General features: G+C 44.5%; 1 protein-coding gene across 4 annotated transcripts; it reads left to right on the forward strand.

Annotated features, from left to right (window-relative positions):
- The first annotated feature begins 596 nt into the window (after positions 1-596).
- Positions 597-21,842, forward strand: LOC130285186 (E3 ubiquitin/ISG15 ligase TRIM25-like). Of its 4 annotated transcripts, none has more exons than XM_056536504.1 (2): positions 597-618; positions 20,101-21,842. In XM_056536504.1, exon 2 carries the CDS (start codon positions 20,102-20,104, stop codon positions 21,677-21,679), a length of 1,578 nt encoding a protein of 525 aa, XP_056392479.1. In that variant the 5' UTR covers positions 597-618; position 20,101; the 3' UTR covers positions 21,680-21,842. The 4 variants fall into 4 exon arrangements, with proteins under 4 accessions (XP_056392479.1, XP_056392478.1, XP_056392476.1 ...); XM_056536503.1 differs by lacking the exon at positions 597-618 and adding an exon at positions 14,705-14,718; XM_056536501.1 differs by lacking the exon at positions 597-618 and adding an exon at positions 14,718-14,797.
- Positions 21,843-22,828: the final 986 nt, after the last annotated feature.

The raw sequence follows: 22,828 nt of genomic DNA on the forward strand, positions 1-22,828 counted from the left end.
CCGTATAGACCTACAGAATAAAGATAAGGTATCATTTTTGACAAAAAATGTACTGCGTAAAAACAGAAGCCCCCAAAACTTACAAAATAGTGTTTTTTTCATAAATTTTGTCGCACATTGATTTTTTTTCCCGTTTCACCGTAGATTTTTGGGTAAAATGACTAATGTCATTACAAAGTAGAATTAGTGACGCAAAAATTAAGCCATTATATATAATTTTAGGTGAAAATTTTTAAGAGTTATGATTTTTTTAAGTTAAGGAGGAAAAATTGAAAATGAAAAAACGGAAAAAGCCCGGGTCCTTAAGGGGTTAATGTGGATAAATGTAAGATTATGAACTTGGGCCATAAAAAACCAAATGTACAATGATGTGCTATTTAATTAAGCGTTAAAACTCTCCAGATGTCCTTTCAATTTAATTTGCCATGCCTGTGCTCGAGCCTCCAGCTTCCCCAGATCCCTCTGTAATATTATGTTATCCTCCTCGGTCGTGATCAAAGATAACAGTATGGTGGGAGCTGATGCTTCACTAACGAGAATGGTACCATCTATCACCGCTCTGCAGACCATACAGAGTGTAGAGCGTTAACCAGCGCAATGGCATCCAGTGACTCACAGGTGACGTCTTCTCTGATCAGTGTCTTGCACTTTCCTTTTCTTCTCGATCCGGCCCAGATCGCCATGATAACATCTCCTGATGACTGCAGAGTTTGTTACTTTTCCAAACAGGTAGACTGCACCACAATGGCACAACAGTTGAAGTCGGAAGCATGGACAAGCCAGATGCCAGATGGACTCACATCCAGCATAAATCATCAGAAGAAAGTCCACAAGTCCAGCATTTATTCCAACCTGTAACTACCAACCAATCACCAACTACTATGTATACCAACATAGTGTACAGAGTTACCTGGAGAGTTTCTTACTGAGACATCCTTGGCCCCAAAATTCTGCAGTCATCTCAGCTCACCACTGGGAATACCCGATTCTTTGACCTTGCCTGTCGCCCGTCCAGGGTCCGCTGTGCAATGCTGTGGCTGCGTGTGATGTCCCATTACACCATGGAAGGCACATGGTTAAACCAGCCCATGCATAGTATAGAGATAAGGGAGTAAGCGCTCCATAGAGTAGTATTGTTTGACCCTGAGAGTGAGATTAGTATATAAATGAGCTGCTCCCCTTGGGTGGTTATGTAGCCACATACACAACAATGGCACTGGTATATAAGATAGGTTGTCTGCTGCCCTCCGGAAAGTGTACGGCAATAGATAATTGGCTCCAGAAGACCAGACAGGTGAATAGATAAAAGAGAATTTATTGACCAGAATGCAACGCGTTTCGCTGCGCATGCGCAGCGAAACGCGTTGCATTCTGGTCAATAAATCCTCTTATCTATTCACCTGTCAGGTCGATCAGCGCCGCTGAGCCGGGTTCTTCTGAACCCAATTATCTATTGCCATGCATAGTATAGGAGAGGGAGTCAGCTCTGCTCAGCAAGTGCCACAAGTAAAGGAAGGTTCCAGGATACTGCCCCCCCCCCTCTCTTCCAGGTGCGCCCCTGTACCCTAATCGTAACTGATACTTCTTTAGAGTATGTCCCATCAATAACCACTGAGCCAGTTACTAACCCATTTACATTATGTATATAATGTTTTAGCAAAGTTCAGATACACATCATCTACAATTTCCTAATCCAATATCATATTGTGATCTACTACAACATGGGACACCTGGGAACATTCTGGTACGGACTGGGAATAATGGGAACGAGCCAATACTTGTGCTGGGAAATGTAGTACAGCTAACTCCTGGGTGCATGAAGCCTAAGGACCACTCAGACTTCTTCTAGAGAAATCTAGAGAAATCCATTGATTTCTTTTGGACACTTGTGGATCCAGTTGTCATTTGGCCTTAGCCTTACGCAGGTTCACCCAAGCACATTACATGTATATTTTTGTGTCCGTACTGCAGATGAAAGCCCTAATCTAACCGCAGGTCTAATCACCCAAACTGACACCTGTCATAATATGGAAAAGATACGACCCGAGATGTTGGTATTTTGGGACCCCCACCGATATTTAGATGAAGGGCTCCTCAGCCCCCTCCTGCCTGAGTTGTGCAATATGCATAGCTGTCATGTAGGGCAGGGAATAGTGCCGCCCTACTGTCAACCAGGACCACTCTCCATGCCTACTTGTGTGTCCACTGTAGGTAGTGGACCCAAAATTGGTCAACAATCCCTTCGCTGGTATAACTTGCTGGGGCGTCACAAGTCAGAAAAAAACAACAATAGTATAGGTCAGAGGATAAAGGTCAGGATCCAAGCAGGGACTGAGTCGAAAGGAATAGTATTTATGCACCTGGGATGGGTGTGGACACTGAAGCAAATTCCACATGCTTCAAGTTCAAGCCCCCTGATTGGCCCAGGCATTGCCCTAGCAAGACACAATGCCACAGAAAACCTAGGGAAGCTTAGCCTTTATAATAACAAGTGAAAATGATCTACAGAGTGTGTCTCATCTCCTGGAGGATTGGGTGTAAGGGTCGGAATCCGCCGGCAGAGTTCTGCCTCACATGAAAGCTCAATACACTTTTATGGGAATCCGCACTCCTGTTGACACTTTGGAATTTCCGAATTTCAATTTTGAAGTGTCATAGGGAGTGCGGACTCTCTGGCATGGCACCCCAGTAATCCGCATGCATGGAGCGGACTCCGCTCAGTGCCACATTAAAAGTGACCATAGGAGGGCGCATGCGCAAAGCTCACGAGGTGGCCGCATCTGATGTGAGCTCCATGCCGGCTGCAGCTCTAAGCCACTCTCAGTGCCGCTACACGGCTCCTAAGCAGCGGAACACCTACCCGATCCACTATGAGTGTCTCCCGGTCCGCAAAAAAAGAGATTTCAGCGGCTTTTTCAGGGTTTATCTCAATTTATTCCGGAGATCTTCAGGGCCGGAACTCGATCCAAGATGGCCACCGCAAATCCCCTCATGACTGGGGAGAACTCTGAGGACGAGCACCAGCCCCAGCTTGCAGAGCTGACTCCTGCAGCCATGTTTAGCAATAACCAGGTGCTTTTCAAGCAAGAATTAGCGCAGGCTGTGACTACACTTCCCGCACAGATACAGGAGCTGACACAGAGGGTGGCAGATGCGGAATCTAAAATAGATGACATGGTGGATGCAGTAGAAGCAGACCGCCAGGACATTGATGCCCAGACCCATAAGCTGGAGGCCCTTGCATTTAAGATGGAGGATCTTGAGAACCGGTCACGGAGGGCGAACCTAGGGATCTCCCCAGGGATGTTATCCTTAAACTGCATTATCCAGAGGTCCGTGATGTATTACTGCTTGCTGCCAGAGACCTGCCAACCCTGGCGGGTTTGACACCCTGTGCCAAATTGTTCTCTGACCTAGCTCCCTCTACCCTGGCGTGTGGAAGAGAATTTAGACCCGTCGCCCTGGCTCTAATACAGAAACAGATAAAGTACAGATGGGGGTTCCCCTTTTCCCTCTACTTTCAAGTTAAAGGGGTTTTCCAGGAATTTTTTTTACTTGATTATGCTGCAGGGGCTGTAAAGTTAGTGTAGTTCATAATATAGTGTCTGTTCCTGTGTGTGACGGTTTTCTCACAATTCTTATGTGATTTTCACCCCAATATTTATTTTTAACCGGATACAAAATGACTGTTGTCTCGGATTTTTCCCAGTTTGCAATGCGGCCGAGACCTGACTCACTAGTCAGCTGATGACAGGGAGCCTGTCTGCTTCAATGGGTGGAGGGATCAATCTGCAACTAATGCAACAGCTGTAGGCACCCTGATTGAAAACCACAGGTCTTTTGTTTCAATGGGTGGGGTGGCTGATGTGTGGGAGGGAGGAAAATGGAATTGTGTAGTATTTGTAGTAAAAAAAAAAAACAGTCAAACAGGAATGACAAGTTCACAAAAAGCTAGCTACAGTGTTATGGTAATCTCACAGCATAGCCATTTAGCCTAAAGACAAGCACAGATCCTTCCTAAGAATGTCCATTACTGTCTGCCAGGTACGTACTAAAATCACCTTATGGTGGAGAACCCCTTTAATGGCTGGACTTATCTTCTCCGTACCCTGAAGGAGGCACTGGAGGTCCTAGCTACAGAACAAATCCGCCCTGTCGACCTGCCGCCCCAACCTCAGCGGGCCCCAACCTCATCCAGCCCATATGGCCGGATGAAGCACTAAACAGTGCGAAATGGAGCTTGTCGCCTATCTATATCCCCCCGGTGTTTGTCCCTCTCCCGTTCATGTAATGTGAGTATAATGAATAAAGAAGCCTTTTTGAAGACGTGAATTGGTGAGTGGACGGTTTTCATTTTATCTTCGTCTGAGACTGTATATTCATATAATTTCACCAGAGCACCGCCACACATACCGAACAGCAGCAGGAGCCGAACAGTTGCCGAACATACTTCTTACCTACATGAACAGTTCCTATAGGGTGCCAACACTCCTTCATACCATCTACCCTCTCGTTTCCCCACTGTGCTATCGTGAATGCGGGGCTAGGGGCACATTGTACCACACTTGGTGGAGCTGTACTGTAGTGGCAGGCTTGTGGAGACGAGTACTAGATATGCTGTCATCTATTCTCTCCTGCCGAGTACCACGTACCCCGTCCTCCTGTCTCTTAAGCCATAAACCACCTAGAACGCAGTTTCCGTTTAAACTTTTTCAATATATCCTGCTTGCCACACGCATTCATATTGCTTCTCAATGGCGGAAATCAGACCTGTATTTTGCAAGAGTAGTGGAGAGGGTTAACTCCATTATGTTGAACCAAAAATTGTCTGCTATTAGAGAAGATCAAGTGGATTTATTTCATTTCGTTTGGGAACCTTGGTTCTCTTCCTCTTATTGTCCTGAGATGCGCCATCATTTCTCTCTGTATTGATCCTGTGTCCTCTCTGTTGGGTGGGGAAAAGTTTAGTGGGAGTTTTGTTTTACTAGGTTAAAGGGGTATTCCGGGCGAAAACATTTTATCCCCTATCCAAAGGATAGGGGATAAGATGTCTGATCGCGGGGGGGCCCGCTGCTGATACCCCCCGCGATTTCCCTGCAGCACCCGCATTCTATGTGGGTGCTGAATCACCAGTTTCAGAAACCTCCGGGATTCCGGGACTGGGGACATGACATCACGCCACGCCCCCTCCATTCATGGCTATGTGAGGGGGCGTGACAGCCGTCACGCCCCCTCACATAGCCATGAATGGAGGGGGCGTGGCGTGACGTCACGTCCCCAGTCCCGGAAACCAGGAGGTTTCCAAAACTGGAGATTCGAATGCGGTTGATGCAGGGAGATCACGGGGGGTCTCAGCAGCGGGCCCCCCCCACGATCAGACATCTTATCCCCTATCCTTTGGATAGGGGATAAAATGTTTTCACCCGGAATACCCCTTTAAGCTTCTTCTGGTGATGTCACTGTTCTATTTTGCAGTCTTTTATGTGCACCATTATATATTATGTTACCTATACTATGTATATATGATGGGATATACTAAAGGATGATACATGGTACCTGGATGTTTTGGTTCTTGTTTGGTCTACGGATCAGTTTTTTTTTTTTTTATATCTTTTGTATTATTGTACTATTTACTGTGCATTTCAATGACCGTAGAGACCCATTTAGCTCTTTCCTATAAAGCACCCTTCCCTATTACCCAATCTTACCTCAATAAATAATTGAAACCACAACAATATTTAACTTTGTGTGGGTGAGGATCGGCCACAGCTTTATTTATAAATAGAAATAACGATAATAAATAACCGTAAACTGGAAACATCAACTGGAAACCAAGGCACGTTGGCTTCTTGCCAACCCAGGAGGTACTGCCACACCGCTTGTGTGGAGGTCTACCACGGGTTGACTCTGCTCTCTCCAACTTCTTCCACCAAGCAAAAGGGAGGGAGGGCAAAACTCCGGGTCCGAGGGCAGCAAAGAGGGGGATGTTAGGGAAACAGACACCATATATACACCAGGGGAGGAGTCTCCAAAACCCGGGAAAACCTTGCTCAATGATAGGGTGCTCCTAGCCCCCACCCTTGGGACCTACCATCCCCAGTTGCTGGGCAAACTAAACAACAAGGGAGGGGTGCACTGCTGCTGCTAAGTTAACCCCTACAGCTCTCCAGTCAGGGGGCAATGCTGTTACTTCACAGCTTGCCTCACCAAAAGCTTCATTGTTTGATGGTAAAAAGTGACCACAGCTGTAATGCCCCGTCTATATATCTCTCATAGGCAAAAATGGAGGGGGCGTGATGACCATGGCCATCAGAAACATAGAACGGCTGGCATTCTGAACAGAAATATTCAGAACACTGGGACCTTTGAATAGGGGATAAGATGTCTAGGAGCAGAGTACCCCTTTAATGCGCCCTATAAATGACAACTTAAAATGAAAATACAAGAGCGCTGATTGATTTCCTATATGGACAATAACTTCATATTAAAGAACCGATCGTCTATATATAAAATGAAATCCATACAACATGGCATATGTGATTATATATCTGTATATTCTACGGTCCAGTTATTATCAGCAGATATTACAGTATATAATAATTCCTTATGTTATATTTCCCGTACATGAACACTCCACACTCAGTCTCTATCTGCCATCAGAGTCTCCTTCCCAAGTAAGTATAATCCTTTCTACCCTTTGGTGGCTACAGACGTCTTCTCTCCGTCTTCAGAAGTCAGACCATAGCAGAGGATTGGCAGAGCTCAGGGGCATTGCTTGGGACCTAAAACATTCGGGGCACAGCCCACTGTGTTCCATCACGCTCAATAAGAAGTACAACACAAGTCAACATACTGTACTGCCCAACCTACAGTTCACTTCCCGATAAAATAGCTTTACTGGCTACCTTAGGCTTTTCTTAGTTTGCCAGTGTGCACCAATGTACTGTACTGTGACATCACTGTGTATTATCCCTGTACTGTGACATCACTGTGTGTATTATCCCTGTACTGTGACATCACTGTGTGTATTATCTCTGTACTGTGACATCACTGTGTATTATCCCTGTACTGTGACATCACTGTGTATATTATCCCTGTACTGTGACATCACTGTGTATTATCCCTGTACTGTGACATCACTTTGTGTATTATCCCTGTACTGTGACATCACTGTGTGTATTATCTCTGTACTGTGACATCACTGTGTATTATCCCTGTACTGTGACATCACTGTGTATATTATCCCTGTACTGTGACATCACTGTGTATTATCCCTGTACTGTGACATCACTGTGTGTATTATCCCTGTACTGTGACATCACTGTGTGTATTATCCCTGTACTGTGACATCACTGTGTATATTATCCCTGTACTGTTATATCACTGTGTATTATCCCTGTACTGTGACATCACTGTGTGTATTATCCCTGTACTGTGACATCACTGTGTATTATCCCTGTACTGTGACATCACTGTGTATTATCCCTGTACTGTGACATCACTGTGTATATTATCCCTGTACTGTGACATCACTGTGTATTATCCCTGTACTGTGACATCACTGTGTGTATTATCCCTGTACTGTGACATCACTGTGTATTATCCCTGTACTGTGACATCACTGTGTATATTATCCCTGTACTGTTATATCACTGTGTATTATCCCTGTACTGTGACATCACTGTGTATTATCCCTGTACTGTGACATCACTGTGTGTATTATCCCTGTACTGTGACATCACTGTGTATTATCCCTGTACTGTGACATCACTGTGTATTATCCCTGTACTGTGACATCACTGTGTATTATCCCTGTACTGTGACATCACTGTGTATTATCCCTGTACTGTGACATCACTGTGTGTATTATCCCTGTACTGTGACATCACTGTGTGTATTATCCCTGTACTGTGACATCACTGTGTGTATTATCCCTGTACTGTGACATCACTGTGTGTATTATCCCTGTACTGTGACATCACTGTGTATATTATCCCTGTACTGTGACATCACTGTGTATATTATCCCTGTACTGTTATATCACTGTGTATTATCCCTGTACTGTGACATCACTGTGTGTATTATCCCTGTACTGTGACATCACTGTGTGTATTATCCCTGTACTGTGACATCACTGTGTATTATCCCTGTACTGTGACATCACTGTGTATTATACCTGTACTGTGACATCACTGTGTGTATTATCCCTGTACTGTGACATCCCTGTGTGTATTATCCCTGTACTGTGACATCACTGCGTGTATTATCCCTGTACTGTGACATCACTGTGTGTATTATCCCTGTACTGTGACATCACTGTGTGTATTATCCCTGTACTGTGACATCACTGTGTATTATCCCTGTACTGTGACATCACTATGTATTATACCTGTACTGTGACATCACTGTGTGTATTATCCCTGTACTGTGACATCACTGCGTGTATTATCCCTGTACTGTGACATCACTGTGTATATTATCCCTGTACTGTTATATCACTGTGTATTATCCCTGTACTGTGACATCACTGTGTGTATTATCCCTGTACTGTGACATCACTGTGTGTATTATCCCTGTACTGTGACATCACTGTGTATTATACCTGTACTGTGACATCACTGTGTGTATTATTCCTGTACTGTGACATCACTGTGTGTATTATCCCTGTACTGTGACATCACTGTGTGTATTATCCCTGTACTGTGACATCACTGTGTATTGTCCCTGTACTGTGACATCACTGTGTGTATTATCCCTGTACTGTGACATCACTGTGTGTGTGTGTATTATCCCTGTACTGTGACATCACTGTGTATTATACCTGTACTGTGACATCACTGTGTGTATTATCCCTGTACTGTGACATCACTGTGTGTATTATCCCTGTACTGTGACATCACTGCGTGTATTATCCCTGTACTGTGACATCACTGTGTGTATTATCCCTGTACTGTGACATCACTGTGTATTATCCCTGTACTGTGACATCACTGTGTATTATACCTGTACTGTGACATCACTGCGTGTATTATCCCTGTACTGTGACATCACTGTGTGTATTATCCCTGTACTGTGACATCACTGTGTGTATTATCCCTGTACTGTGACATCACTGTGTGTATTATCCCTGTACTGTGACATCACTGTGTGTATTATCCCTGTACTGTGACATCACTGTGTATTATCCCTGTACTGTGACATCACTGTGTATTATCCCTGTACTGTGACATCACTGTGTATATTATCCCTGTACTGTGACATCACTGTGTGTATTATTCCTGTACTGTGACATCACTGGGTGTATTATCCCTGTACTGTGACATCACTGGGTGTATTATCCCTGTACTGTGACATCACTGTGTATTACCCCTGTACTGTGACATCACTGTATGTATTATCCCTGTACTGTGACATCACTGTGTGTATTATTCCTGTACTGTGACATCACTGGGTGTATTATCCCTGTACTGTGACATCACTGGGTGTATTATCCCTGTACTGTGACATCACTGGGTGTATTATCCCTGTACGTACGATTATCACGCCCTTTCCCATAGACATGAATGGAGGGGGCGTGGCTGTGACCTCCCGATCACGTCCCCCCGCTGCAAGCGTTCTGAACAAAATGTTCAGAACACTGGGGCATGGGAGGATCCCTTTAACCCTTTAAGGACTGGGCTATTTTTCATTTTTTGCACTTTAGTTTTTCCCTCCTCACCTTCTTAAAGTCATAATGCATAAAATTTTCCACCTACAGACCCATATAAGGGCTTTTTTTTGCGCCACCAATTTTACTTTGTAATGAAATCATTTTACCACCCAATCTATCGTGAAACTGGTAAAAAATATTTGTGGGGCAAAATAAAATAAAAAAGCCATTTTGTAACCCGATACCCAATCTACAGTATATAGGTTTTATTTTTGTAAGTTATAACTACATGCACCAAAATTAGTATGCTTAAAATTGTCCTCTTCTAACCCTTATAACTTTTTTATTTTTCCGTATATGGCGATATACGAGGGCTTATTTTTTGCACCATGATCTGAACATTTTATTGGTACCATGATTGTTTTAATGGGACTTTTTGATCACTTTTTTATAATCTTTTTTTAGGGTATACAAAGTAACAAAAAATACGTAATTTTGAACTTTGGAAATGTTTTACGTATACGCCATTAACCTAAAGGGTTAATGCCAGGCATCACCGGGATCGGTGATGTCAAGCATTAGGCATGGGTCCTGGCGGCTGATACGGTTACATTTACACAAATCACACACACTACATACTCACCCCCCCCCCCCCCCACACACACACACACACACCCACCACCCCCGCCACCAACCCCCCCCCCCCCACCACCACCGTAGAAAAAAGGCGATGGCTTTTTCGGCAGCGGAGGCATACGCTTTTCTTGCCTCCGACTCCGAATCTGTCAGTGAGGACGATGAAGATTCTACATTCCTGTGTTCTTCATCATCCTCCTCATCATCTAGTACTGATGATGAGTCACCTATACGGCGGCAGAGACGCCGCCAGGCGAGGCAACGCACCCCCCATGATAGTGGCCCAGTGGCCGGCACTAGTGCGAGTGGTGATGCTGCTCGTACTAGGAGTCCGACCCCCCAGACAAGTTTATCGGAGCCCCCTTCCAGTGAACCTGTCTGGAGACCCCCAGAGGCTTATCAGCCAAGGGTTCCGGAGTTTGTTGGCGATTCCGGAATCCGGATTGACAATTCTGGATTCACTGAAATTGACTATTTCGGTTATTTTTTCAGTGACAGTTTTGTCAATCACATGGTGGAGCAGACGAACCTGTACGCCAGGCAGTTCATCGCCCACCACCCTGATTTTGTTTTGGCCAGGCCCAATGAATGGTGCGCCATTGATGCAGCAGAGATGAGGACATTTTGGGGACTCTTGCTGCATATGGGCCTGGTCAAAAAAACAAGTGTCAGACAGTACTGGAGCGGGGACATCTTCTACCAGACCCCGCTTTACAGTATGGTCATGGCACGGAGGCGGTTCGAGGCCATTCGGAAATGCCTCCATTATGCAGATAATGAGGCATGTCCACCCCGAGGTGATCCCACCTATGACCGGCCATCGATCTTAGTGAGGCCGGTCATCGATCACTTTGGGGCCAAATTTTTGGAGGCCTACGTACCCCTCAGGGAGCTCTCGGTTGATGAGTCTCTTATCAGTTTTAAGGGGAGACTCATCTTCCGCCAGTATATTCCCTCGAAGCGGGCGCGGTATGGCGTGAAGCTCTATAAACTTTGTGAGAGTACCTCCCGGTACACTCTCAAGTTTAGTGTGTATGAGGGACGAGATTCCCGTATTGAACCCCCAGATTGTTCCCGCACTCTGGGTGTTAGCGGGAAAATCGTTTGGGAGCTTGTGCACCCTTTGCTGGATAAGGGTTACCATGTGTACGTGGACAACTTTTATACCAGCATCCCTCTGTTCACATCCCTTGCCGCCAGATCCACGTCCACTTGTGGGACCCTCTAAATTTTCTGCAGACACCTATGCCCAAGGTTGAGTCCTGTGCCCTTACCCATGAAAACCTGTTGGTCAGGTATAAGGATAAGAGGGATGTCCTTATGCTGACCACTATTCATGGTAACGCCAGCTCACCTGTCCCTGTGCGAGGTACCACAACACCGGTCCTCAAGCCTGATTGTATTCTGGACTACAATCGGTATATGTGGGGAGTTGATCAAGATTCTGATCAAGTCCTCCAGCCATACATGGCCATGCGGAAAACACGGGTATGGTACAAAAAAGTTGCGGTCTACTTGGTACTGGTTGCCGTGTACAACGCTTTTGTACTGTCCCAGTACGCTGGCAACACAGGGACATTCCTCCAGTTCCAAGAAGAAGTCCTAAAGGTCCTGATCTTTGCTGACCGAGAAAGAGCAGGCCGGACTTCCCACGGAACTGGAGTTATAGGTGCCAGGATCATCCCAGGCCAACACTTTCCAGGTGAGATCCCCCACACTGGAAAGAAGGGACGATCCCAGAAAAAATGCAGAGTGTGTAACAGGAGGGGGATTCGGAAGGACACCACCACTCAATGTGACACTTGCCCCGATCATCCGGGCCTCTGTATTAAAAACTGCTTCAGGGAGTATCACACTTCCATGCAGTACTACATTTTCCCTTTTCATTTGAATTTTCCATAATTTGACCCCAATGTACCAAGTCCAGAGTACATTCCAAATTTTAACACCATAAAACCACTAAATTGCCCCAAAAAAAACTCATCTAAAAAAACAAAAACTGATAAGACCTCTGGGGGTATTTTTTTCTCTGGTTCATGGGTCACTGAGTCACTATCATCGGGGACTTTTTTTGTTGCCTCAAATGCGCAGTGCTCTCTCTCCACCTGAGCGCGGTGCGCATTTGAGGCAACAGGTTAGGGACGGCCACACACGTCACATTCCCAGAATGATGATTCAGAGCATAGGGCTTGGGGCGGGCATATTTTTTTGTTTTGGCTATGCTCTGGGTCATCATTCTGGGAACATAACCTGTTTTATAATTTTATGTCCCACTGTACCCCATTTTAGTTATTTAGTGTACCCCAGTTATTTACCCCATGTAATGCCCCTTGAGGGGGGTCCCACTGTTCTGGCTCCATAGGCCGCAACACAGAAGCTCAAGGCCCCTGAATGCGACCTGCTTCTCTCAGACCAGTGTGCAAGCTGTTTACGCCCAGACTTGAGATATGTCCTTACTCCAAAGAAATGTATTTACAAACTTACAGTGACATTTTCTCCTTTTACCACTTGTGAAAATGAAAAATTTGGGGTAACCCCAGCATTTTAGTGTAAAAAAATCCAATTTTTCATTTTCACATCCTATCACTTCATGAATATTTATTAAACACCTGTGGGGTGTTAAGACTCACTGTACCCCTTGTTATGTTCCTTGAGGGATGTAGTTTCCAAAATAGTATGCCATGTGGGTCTTTTTTTGCTGTCCTGGTACCATAGGGGCTTCCTAAATGCGACATGCCCCCCGAGCAAAATTTGCTCTCAAAAAGCCAAATATGACTCCTCCTCTTCTGAGCATTGTAATTCGCCCGTAGTGCACTTCAGGTCAACTTATGGGGTACCTCCATACTCAGAAGAGATGGGGTTACAAATTTTTGGGGCTATTTTCTGCTATTAACCCTTGCAAAAATGTGAAATTTGGGGGGAAACACACATTTTAGTGAAAATTATTATTTTTTTTTACATATGCAAAAGTCGTGAAACCCCTGTGGGGTATTAAGGCTCACTTTATTCCTTGTTTCGTTCCTCAAGGGGTCTAGTTTCCAAAATGGTATGCCATGTGTTTTTTTTTGCTGTTCTGGCACCATAGGGGCTTCCTAAATGCGACATGCCCCCCGAGCAAAATTTGCTCTCAAAAAGCCAAATATGACTCCTTCTCTTCTGAGCATTGTAGTTTGCCCGTAGTGCACTTCAGGTCAACTTATGGGGTACCTCCATACTCAGAAGAGATGGGGTTACAAATTTTTGGGGCTATTTTCTGCTATTAACCCTTGCAAAAATGTGAAATTTGGGGGGAAACACACATTTTAGTGAAAATTATTATTTTTTTTTACATATGCAAAAGTCGTGAAAACCCTGTGGGGTATTAAGGCTCACTTTATTCTTTGTTACATTCCTCAAGGGGTCTAGTTTCCAAAATGGTATGCCATGTGTTTTTTTTTTGCTATTCTGGCACCATAGGGGCTTCCTAAATGCAACATGCCCCCCAAAAACCATTTCAGAAAAACTTACTCTCCAAAATCCCCTTGTCGCTCCTTCGCTTCTGAGCCCTCTACTGAGCCCGCCGAACACTTTACATAGACATATAAGATATGTTCTTACTCGAGAGAAATTGGGCTACAAATAGAAGTATACATTTTCTCCTTTTACCCCTTGTAATAATTCAAAAATGGGGTCTACAAGAACATGCGAGTGTAAAAAATGAAGATTGTGAATATTCTCCTTCACTTTGCTGCTATTCCTGTGAAACACCTAAAGGGTTAACACACTTACTGAATGTCATTTTGAATACTTTGGGGGGTGTAGTTTTTATAATGGGGTCATTTATGGGGTATTTCTAATATGAAGACCCTTCAAATCCACTTCAAACCTGAACTGGTCCCTGAAAAATAGTGAGTTTGAAAATTTTGTGAAAAATTGGAAAATTGCTGCTGAACTTTGAAGCCCTCTGGTGTCTTCCAAAAGTAAAAACTCATAAATTTTATGATGCAAACATAAAGTAGACATATTGTATATGTGAACCAAAAAAAATATATTTTGAATATCCATTTTCCTTACAAGCAGAGAGCTTCAAAGTTAGAAAAATGCAAAATTTTCTATTTTTTCATCAAATTTTGGGATTTTTCACCAAGAAAGGATGCAAGTTACCATAAAATTTTACCACTAAGTTAAAGTAGAATATGTCACGAAAAAACAAGCTCGGAATCAGAATGATAGGTAAAAGCATCAGAGTTATTAATGTTTAAAGTGACGGTGGTCAGATGTTCAAAAAACGCTCTGGTCCTGAGGTGTAAAATGGCCTGGTCCTTAAGGGGTTAAAAAGGAAAGAAGCGATCTGATTGGTTGCTATGGGCAACTCAGTAACTTTCCCTCTGGACGGGTTCTGATAAATCTCCCCCAGTGTTTATACTCTTACCTTGTACCCGGACAGCCCTGTGGTAATCTTCTGCTCTCTCCCCCAGCATGCCTCAGGGTCAGTCATCACATGACCAGCAGGGGGAGGAGCTTAGCAGGCAGGTCACTATCGCAGAGTTTATAGCAATTTACATACTGTGAGGGAGATTTGTCAAAACCTGTGTAGAGTAAGAGCGGTGCAGTTACCCATAGCAACCAATCACATCGCTGCTTTCATTTTTTGAGAGGCTTGTGAAAAATGAAAGAAGAAGTTGTGGGGGAGTTGTGGTTAAAGGGGTACTCCGGTAGAAAAGTTTTTATTTTTTAACTCCTTAAGGACACATGACGTACTGGAATGTCATGTGTCCGCTCCCAATCTATAACGCGGGGCCAAGGCCTCTAACAACGGCCAGGACTCGTGGCTAATAGCGTGCGGCATTGATCGCGGTGCCCCGCGCTATTAACCCTTTAGACGCGGCGTTCAATGTTGAACGCCGCGTCTAAAGTGAAAGTGAAAGTATGCCGGTTAGCTCAGTGGGCTGTTCGGGATAGCCGCAGCCAAATCGCGGCATTACGAACAGCTTACAGGACAGCAGGAGGGTCCCTACCTGCCTCCTCGCTGTCCGATCGCCGAATGACTGATCAGTGCCTGAGATCCATTCATGAGCAGAAAGCGGCAGAATCATCGATCACTGGTTTCCCGTGCAGTGTTATAGGTCCCTATGGGATAACAATGATCAGTATAAGAGATCAGTGTGTGCAGTGTTATAGGTCCCTATGGGATAACAATGATCAGTATAAGAGATCAGTGTGTGCAGTGTTATAGGTCCCTATGGGATAACAATGATCAGTATAAGAGATCAGTGTGTGCAGTGTTATAGGTCCCTATGGGATAACAATGATCAGTATAAGAGATCAGTGTGTGCAGTGTTATAGGTCCCTATGGGATAACAATGATCAGTATAAGAGATCAGTGTGTGCAGTGTTATAGGTCCCTATGGGATAACAATGATCAGTATAAGAGATCAGTGTGTGCAGTGTTATAGGTCCCTATGGGATAACAATGATCAGTATAAGAGATCAGTGTGTGCAGTGTTATAGGTCCCTATGGGATAACAATGATCAGTATAAGAGATCAGTGTGTGCAGTGTTATAGGTCCCTATGGGATAACAATGATCAGTATAAGAGATCAGTGTGTGCAGTGTTATAGGTCCCTATGGGATAACAATGATCAGTATAAGAGATCAGTGTGTGCAGTGTTATAGGTCCCTATGGGATAACAATGATCAGTATAAGAGATCAGTGTGTGCAGTGTTATAGGTCCCTATGGGATAACAATGATCAGTATAAGAGATCAGTGTGTGCAGTGTTATAGGTCCCTATGGGATAACAATGATCAGTATAAGAGATCAGTGTGTGCAGTGTTATAGGTCCCTATGGGAGCTGTAACACTGCAAAAAAAAAAGTGCAAATAAAAGTTAACAACGGTCATTTAACCCGTTCCCTATTAAAAGTTTGAATCACCCCCCTTTTCCCATAAAAAAACACAGTGTAAATAAAAATAAACATATGTGGTATGGTTAATTAAACCGCGCGGTCAATGGCGTACGCGCAAAAAAAATCCAAAGTCCAAAATAGTGCATTTTTGGTCACTTTTTATATCATGAAAGAATGAATAATAATCAATAAGTCCTATCAATGCAAAAATGGTACCGCTAAAAACTTCAGATCACGGCGCAAAAAATTAGCCCTCATACCGCCCCATACACGGAAAAATAAAAAAGTTATAGGGGTCAGAAGATGACATTTTTAAACATATGAATTTTCCTACACGTAGTTATGATTTTTTCCAGAAGTACGACAAAATCAAACCTATATAAGTAGGGGATCATTTTAACCGTATGGACCTACAGAATAAAGATAAGGTGTCATTTTTACCGAAAAATGTACTACGTAGAAACGGAAGCCCCCAAAAGTTGCAAAATGGCGTTTTTATATTTTTTTATTTTGTCTCACAATGATTTTTTTTCCCGTTTCGGCATAGAGTTTTGGGTAAAATGACTGACGTCATTACAAAGTAGAATTGGTGGTGCAAAAAATAAGCAATCATATGGATTTTTAGGTGCAAAATTCAAAGAGTTATGATTTTTTAAAGGCAAGGAGGAAAAAACGAAAATGCAAAAACGGAAAAACCATCGGTCCTTAAGGGGTTAAATCAACCGGTGCCAGAAAGTTAAACAGATTTGTAAATGACAAATCCCCATAGATCTCGAGGGCGGCACTACTGACCCTATAATGGTAGTGTCGGATTGGAGGTACAATATCTGTCTGCTCCCTCCCTGTACCTGTGTATCCAGCCGACCTATGTGAGGAAATAAATCTGCATTTTGTATCCTTATTGTGAGTGCTATCGATTTCTAGTCTTCTATGGGAAGATTTGTAAATTACTTCTATTAACACATGCTGCTCTGGACAGTTCCTAAAATGGACAGCAGAGGTCAGCAGAGAGCACTGTGGTCGTAACAGAAAAGAAAGAAGTACTAATAAGTACTGGATGGATAAAGATTTATTAAAGAAAGTAATTTACAAATCTGTTTAACTTTCTGGCACCAGTTGATTTTTTTTTTTTTAAGTTTTCCACCGGAGTACCCCTTTAAGGCCCCTTACACTTCCCATGAAGCCTTGGTGTGTGTCAGGTGATTATAATATAGGCCTCAGGGCTTGATGGTCGTATTGATTGCAGAGTGATGAAACTGCATTAGGTAAGAGCTGAGCTGTGTATCTAATCCTATCATGTGTGATACTGTCTGCTGAGCTGCTGTATCTAAGCCTACCACGTGTGATACTGTCTGCTGAGCTGCTGTATCTAAGCCTATCATGTGTGATACTGTCTGCTGAGCTGCTATATCTAATTCTATCATGTGTGATACTGTCTGCTGAGCTGCTGTATCTAAGCCTATCATGTGTGATACTGTCTGCTGAGCTGCTGTATCTAAGCCTATCATGTGTGATACTGTCTGCTGAGCTGCTGTATCTAAGCCTATCATGTGTGATACTGTCTGCTGAGCTGCTGTATCTAATTCTATCATGTGTGATACTGTCTGCTGAGCTGCTGTATCTAAGCCTATCATGTGTGATACTGTCTGCTGAGCTGCTGTATCTAAGCCTATCATGTGTGATACTGTCTGCTGAGCTGCTGTATCTAAGCCTATCCTGTCATATTGTCCGTTGAGCTGTTGTATCTAAGACTTTCTGTATCAGTGTCTGCTTAGCAAGTGTATCTAATCCTCCCATGTGTTACATTGTCTTCTAAGCTGTGTTCACACAGTGCATTTTTCCTGCAGCAAAACATTGGCAAAATATTATTTATTTGCCTCAATGTTGGTGGCGGCCGCCCTCTCTGCCCCACAATATTTCGGGTGGAGATTCTTTCGGTCGTGCATCGTACAATCTTTTGCCATTGTCTTAGACTGAACGTAACTACCTCTAATAACAAATGGATGTATACCTTGTGGTGGCAAAAAACACGAAAAACTGCATATGGGGGCGCTCACAGTCCAGAACTGGTATTGCAGCTCGGTTAGATATTGAATCTGTGTTCTGGTATAATTATATATATATATATATATATATATATATATATATATATATATATATATATATATATTCTCACACAAGAAAAATGTCCGGCACTCGGGAAGATGCAGGTAAAACTTGTCAATGGCTTTATTCACACGCTTAAGGCAGGACACAATCTGACACGTTTCGCATGCTCAGGTGCTTAGTCGTAGAGTGCTCAGGTGCTTCTACAACTAAGCACCTGAGCGTGCGAAACGCGTCAGATTGTGTCCTGCCTTAAGCGTGTGAATAAAGCCATTGACAAGTTTTACCTGCATCTTCCCGAGTGTGACTTTTTCTTGTGTGACTTCTACTAAGCCGGGAGCGGTACCGGTGTCCGCAGCACGAGATCGTGCAGCAAACGCGAGAGTGGTGAGCAGCCTTACCTCGTCTGCGCATATATAATTTTTTTTCTGGGCATGATGTTAAAATTAAAAAGTGCTACTTGCCCATTCCAATGAATCTTCCTGTTTCCCACTGCTCCTCTCTTCTCTCTGCTTCTAAGATGAGGAGTCGGAGCAGCTTCTTGAGCCAATCTCTTGTCTCTTCAGCCAATCACTGGTCATAGGGTCATAGGGGTACTCTGCCCCAAACATCTTATTCCCTATCCAAAGAATAGGGCATAGGATGTTAGATCGTGGGGGTCCTGCCGCTGGGGACCCCCGCGCTCTCTGGTGCAGCACTCCGTCATTCGGCACATGGAGCGAACTCCGCTCCGTGCCCAATGACTGACGATACGGCCGACACACCCCCTCCATTTACTTCTATGAAAGGAGGCGTGACAGCTAAGTCATAGCTGTCACGCCTCCTCCCATTGACATGAATGGAGGGGGCACAGCGTGACGTTTCGAACACGGAAGCTGCAAACTTCTGCATTCCTAATGCCACAGCTACCGGCTCTGAGATCGCGGAGGGACCCTCGTGATCTAACATCTTATCCCATATCCTTTGGATAGGGAATAATGTTTGAGGGTAGTACCGTATTTTTCGTCATATAAGACGCACCTAATTTTATAGGATAAAAATCTAGAAAGTAAAGATTCTGAACCAAATACAATGTAAAGTATAGGACAGTGATCTTCAACCTGCGGACCTTCAGATGTTGCAAAACTACAACTCCCAGTATGCCCGGACAGCCGTTGGCTGTCCGGGCATGCTGGGAGTTATAGTTTTGCAACATCTGGAGGTCCGCAGGTTGAAGACCACTGGTATAGGAGGTAATACTCACGTGTCCCTGCCACTCTGGACCCGTCACCGCTGCCCTGGATGTCGCCCTCCATCGCTGTTGCCGCGTCCCCAGGGTGTCCCTGTCGCTCCGGAACGTCTCTGCTGCCCGGTATCCTCGCTTTCCATCGCCGTCACGACACCGCTACGCACGCCGCTCCTATTGGATGACGGGATGGCGTGCGCGACGACGTGATGACGACGGAGGGGAGCGCCGGCCATGCAGGGGATCCCGACACGGAGCAGACACCGAGGAGGCAGTTAAGGTCCCTTCCGGTGTCCTGTAAACTGTTCGAGACGCCGCGGCCCGGGTTAGTGTTATTTTCACTTCAGACGCGGCGGTCAGCTTTGATCGCCGCGTCTGAATGGTTAATACAGGGCATCACCGTGATTGGTGATGTCCTGTATTAGCCACGGGTCCCGGCCGTTGATGGCCGCATGGACCGCCGCAATAGGACCCCCCCCCCCCCCAGTTTTGGGGAAGAAAGTGCGTCTTATACGGCGAAAAATACGCTACCTCTTTAAGTCCATGAATGACCACCCAATGTGTTTGAATATTGATAAATCTTTTCTCCTCTTCCAGAATGGAATGTCCTGACCTTGTAGACGAGCTGACCTGCTCCATCTGCCTGAGCGTCTATACAGAACCCGTATCCCTGAGATGTGGACACAACTTCTGCCGCTCGTGTATTGTTCAGGTGCTGGATACAGGGGACGGGTCTGGAGGTTACTCCTGTCCTGACTGCAGAGCAGAATATCCGGAGCGTCCGGCCCTGGAGAAGAACAGGAAGCTGGGTAATATAGCTAAACATTTCACATCTACCGATCCCGAGCAAGATGAAGTCAAGATCTTCTGCGCTTATTGCATGTTTAGTGTTCCAGCTGCTAAAACCTGTCTGCAATGCGAAACTTCTTTCTGTACCAAACATTTGAGGAACCACAACCAGCTGGTGGACCATGTGCTGATCGAGCCACCAACCTCCATGGAGAACCTGACCTGTCCTGATCACAAGAAGATGATGAAATACTTCTGTGCAGAGCATGGCGTTTGCGTATGCGTATCATGCTTTGCGTTTGGAGAACATCGGGGGCATCAGATTGAGGAGATTACAACAGCCTCCAAAAAGAAGGAAGAAAAATTGAGGCGCTTCCTGGACAAGATGACCTCCGAGAGAGCAGAGACTGAGAAGATGGCTTGGAAGCTTAGGAACCATGTTGAGAAAGTCCAAGTGGAATCAAACGTTCTTACCAAGAAAATCACTGGACAGTTTAAAGATCTTAGGGAAGAACTGGAATTTTTAGAGATGCAAGTAGTGTCTGAGATATCCAGGCAAGCTGACCAGATCGCAACAAAATTTTTCGGTGTTGTTCGGCAACTGGAAGACAGAATGGAGGAGCTGACTTGGAACATTTCTCGAATTCAGGACATGGTTAACAAGAAAGATGTCATATCAATCCTACAAGAATCAGACAATGAGACTACGTGTGATGTGGATAAAAATAGCGAAAGAGATGAGAAGCTCGTCTTCGTCATGGGTGATCTGAATGTAGGTCTGATCTCCGAAACGCTACACAAAGGCATGGCGGAGATTTTCACCAGCACTAAGAATTATATCTATGGGAGTAGAGTCTTGCCAGTCATTATGGATGTAAATACCGCTCATAACAAGATGGAGATCTCGGCTGACATGAAGGCCATAGCGGATTCCGACGTTAATCATGGCCGTCCAGAACTGCCTTCAAGATTTACCATTTACAATCAAGTCTTGAGCACCAATAGCTTCACTTTTGGACAGCACTATTGGGAAGTCGAAACCAGTGTCCAAGGAATATGGGACATTGGTTTGGCCTATCCCAGTATCGAAAGAGATGGGAAACATTCTGGAATTGGAGACAACAAAAAGTCCTGGTGTTTGCGGAAATACACAACAAAGTACATGTCGGCCCATGACTCCAAGGCCCAGTCGCTGCTCTTTGAACAATGCTCCCAGTTAATAGGAATTTACCTAAATTACGAGGCCGGCCTCCTGACATTTTATGAACTCTGTGACCGGGATCGACACCTATTCCGCCATTTATATACTTTTTGTGCCAACTTCCAGGAACCTTTACACGTGGCATTCTATGTAGACGAAGGCGCTTGGATTAAGGTACTTCTATAGAGTCTGTCCCCTTGTCTAGTGCCTGCAAAACTATTAATGTCTCTGTATGGTTGGTTATGTCCTTGGCTTGTGTCATGTGTTGGTTTCACTGTTTCTTTCTCAAAAATAAAATTTTCTAAAATAATAAAGTTTTTTCCATGGTCTATGTCTGGTTCAGTTAAAGGGGTACTCTGCACCTAGACATATTTTCCCCTATCTAAAGGATGGGGGATAAGATGTCTGATCGTGGAGGTCCTTCCGCTGTGGACCCCCGCAATCTCCCTGCTGCACCCGGTGTTCATTTAGAGCGTCAGGTGCAGCGCAGGAGGCTCGTGACATCACAGCCATGCCCACTCGTGATGTCATGGCCACACCCCCTCAGTGTAAGTCTATGGGAGGGGGCGTGACGTCCCCCTTGGATTGAGGGAGCATGGCCGTGACATCACGAGCGGGGCGTGACCGTGATGTCACGAGCCTCTGCCCTACATTGCCAGTCATCTGGCACAGAGCGAAGTTTGCTTCCGCCAAATGTCTGGGGTGCCACAGCCGAGATCGCAGGGGGGTCCCCAGTAATCAGACATCTTATCCCCTATCATTTGGTAAAGGTAAAATATTGTAATAACATAAATTGAGTAGAAGATCATGAGATTTCTTGTGACCCTCAATGTCTTGTAGACCATGTCATCCTAGATTCTATTGACAAAAAGTTTTTATCATCAAAATTAGTGTGTGTGTGTATGTATGTATGTATGTATGTATGTATATATATATATATATATATATATATATATATATATATATATATATATATATATATAATATATACACAGATATAACTAGCAATGGGGTGAACAGTAGATCTCATTCCATAATGTATGAAGTAAGGAGCTAAGTTATTCTGCGCAAAATTCTGAGCATTTTGTTTTCCCATTTGTGGGAGGTTGCGTGCCCTACTATTTATTTATGGGATTGCTTTTTCATTGGCGGCATTGCTCCCCTAATTCCCAACTATCTTTTATCCAGGGCTCCACAAATCCTAGGTGCCAGGTTGCCATGGCGGCTAAGAATTTCATCCTGGCACCTAGGTGTCTGTCAGCCAGAGCATCGGCGGCGTATAGCAATACAATACTTCCAGCGGATGATGTATCCCCTTTTAATCTAGCAATGAGC

Source organism: Hyla sarda, chromosome 8, assembly GCF_029499605.1.
Source record: "Hyla sarda isolate aHylSar1 chromosome 8, aHylSar1.hap1, whole genome shotgun sequence".
Lineage (NCBI taxonomy): Eukaryota > Metazoa > Chordata > Amphibia > Anura > Hylidae > Hyla > Hyla sarda.

Bases quoted from the DNA above. Each gene is read 5' to 3' on its own strand.
- LOC130285186 (XM_056536501.1), top strand. From the start codon at position 14,766: ATGACCAGCAGGGGGAGGAGCTTAGCAGGCAG. The intron at 14,798-20,100 runs GTCACTATCGCA...CTCCTCTTCCAG, and splicing joins GGGAGGAGCTTAGCAGGCAG to AATGGAATGTCCTGACCTTG.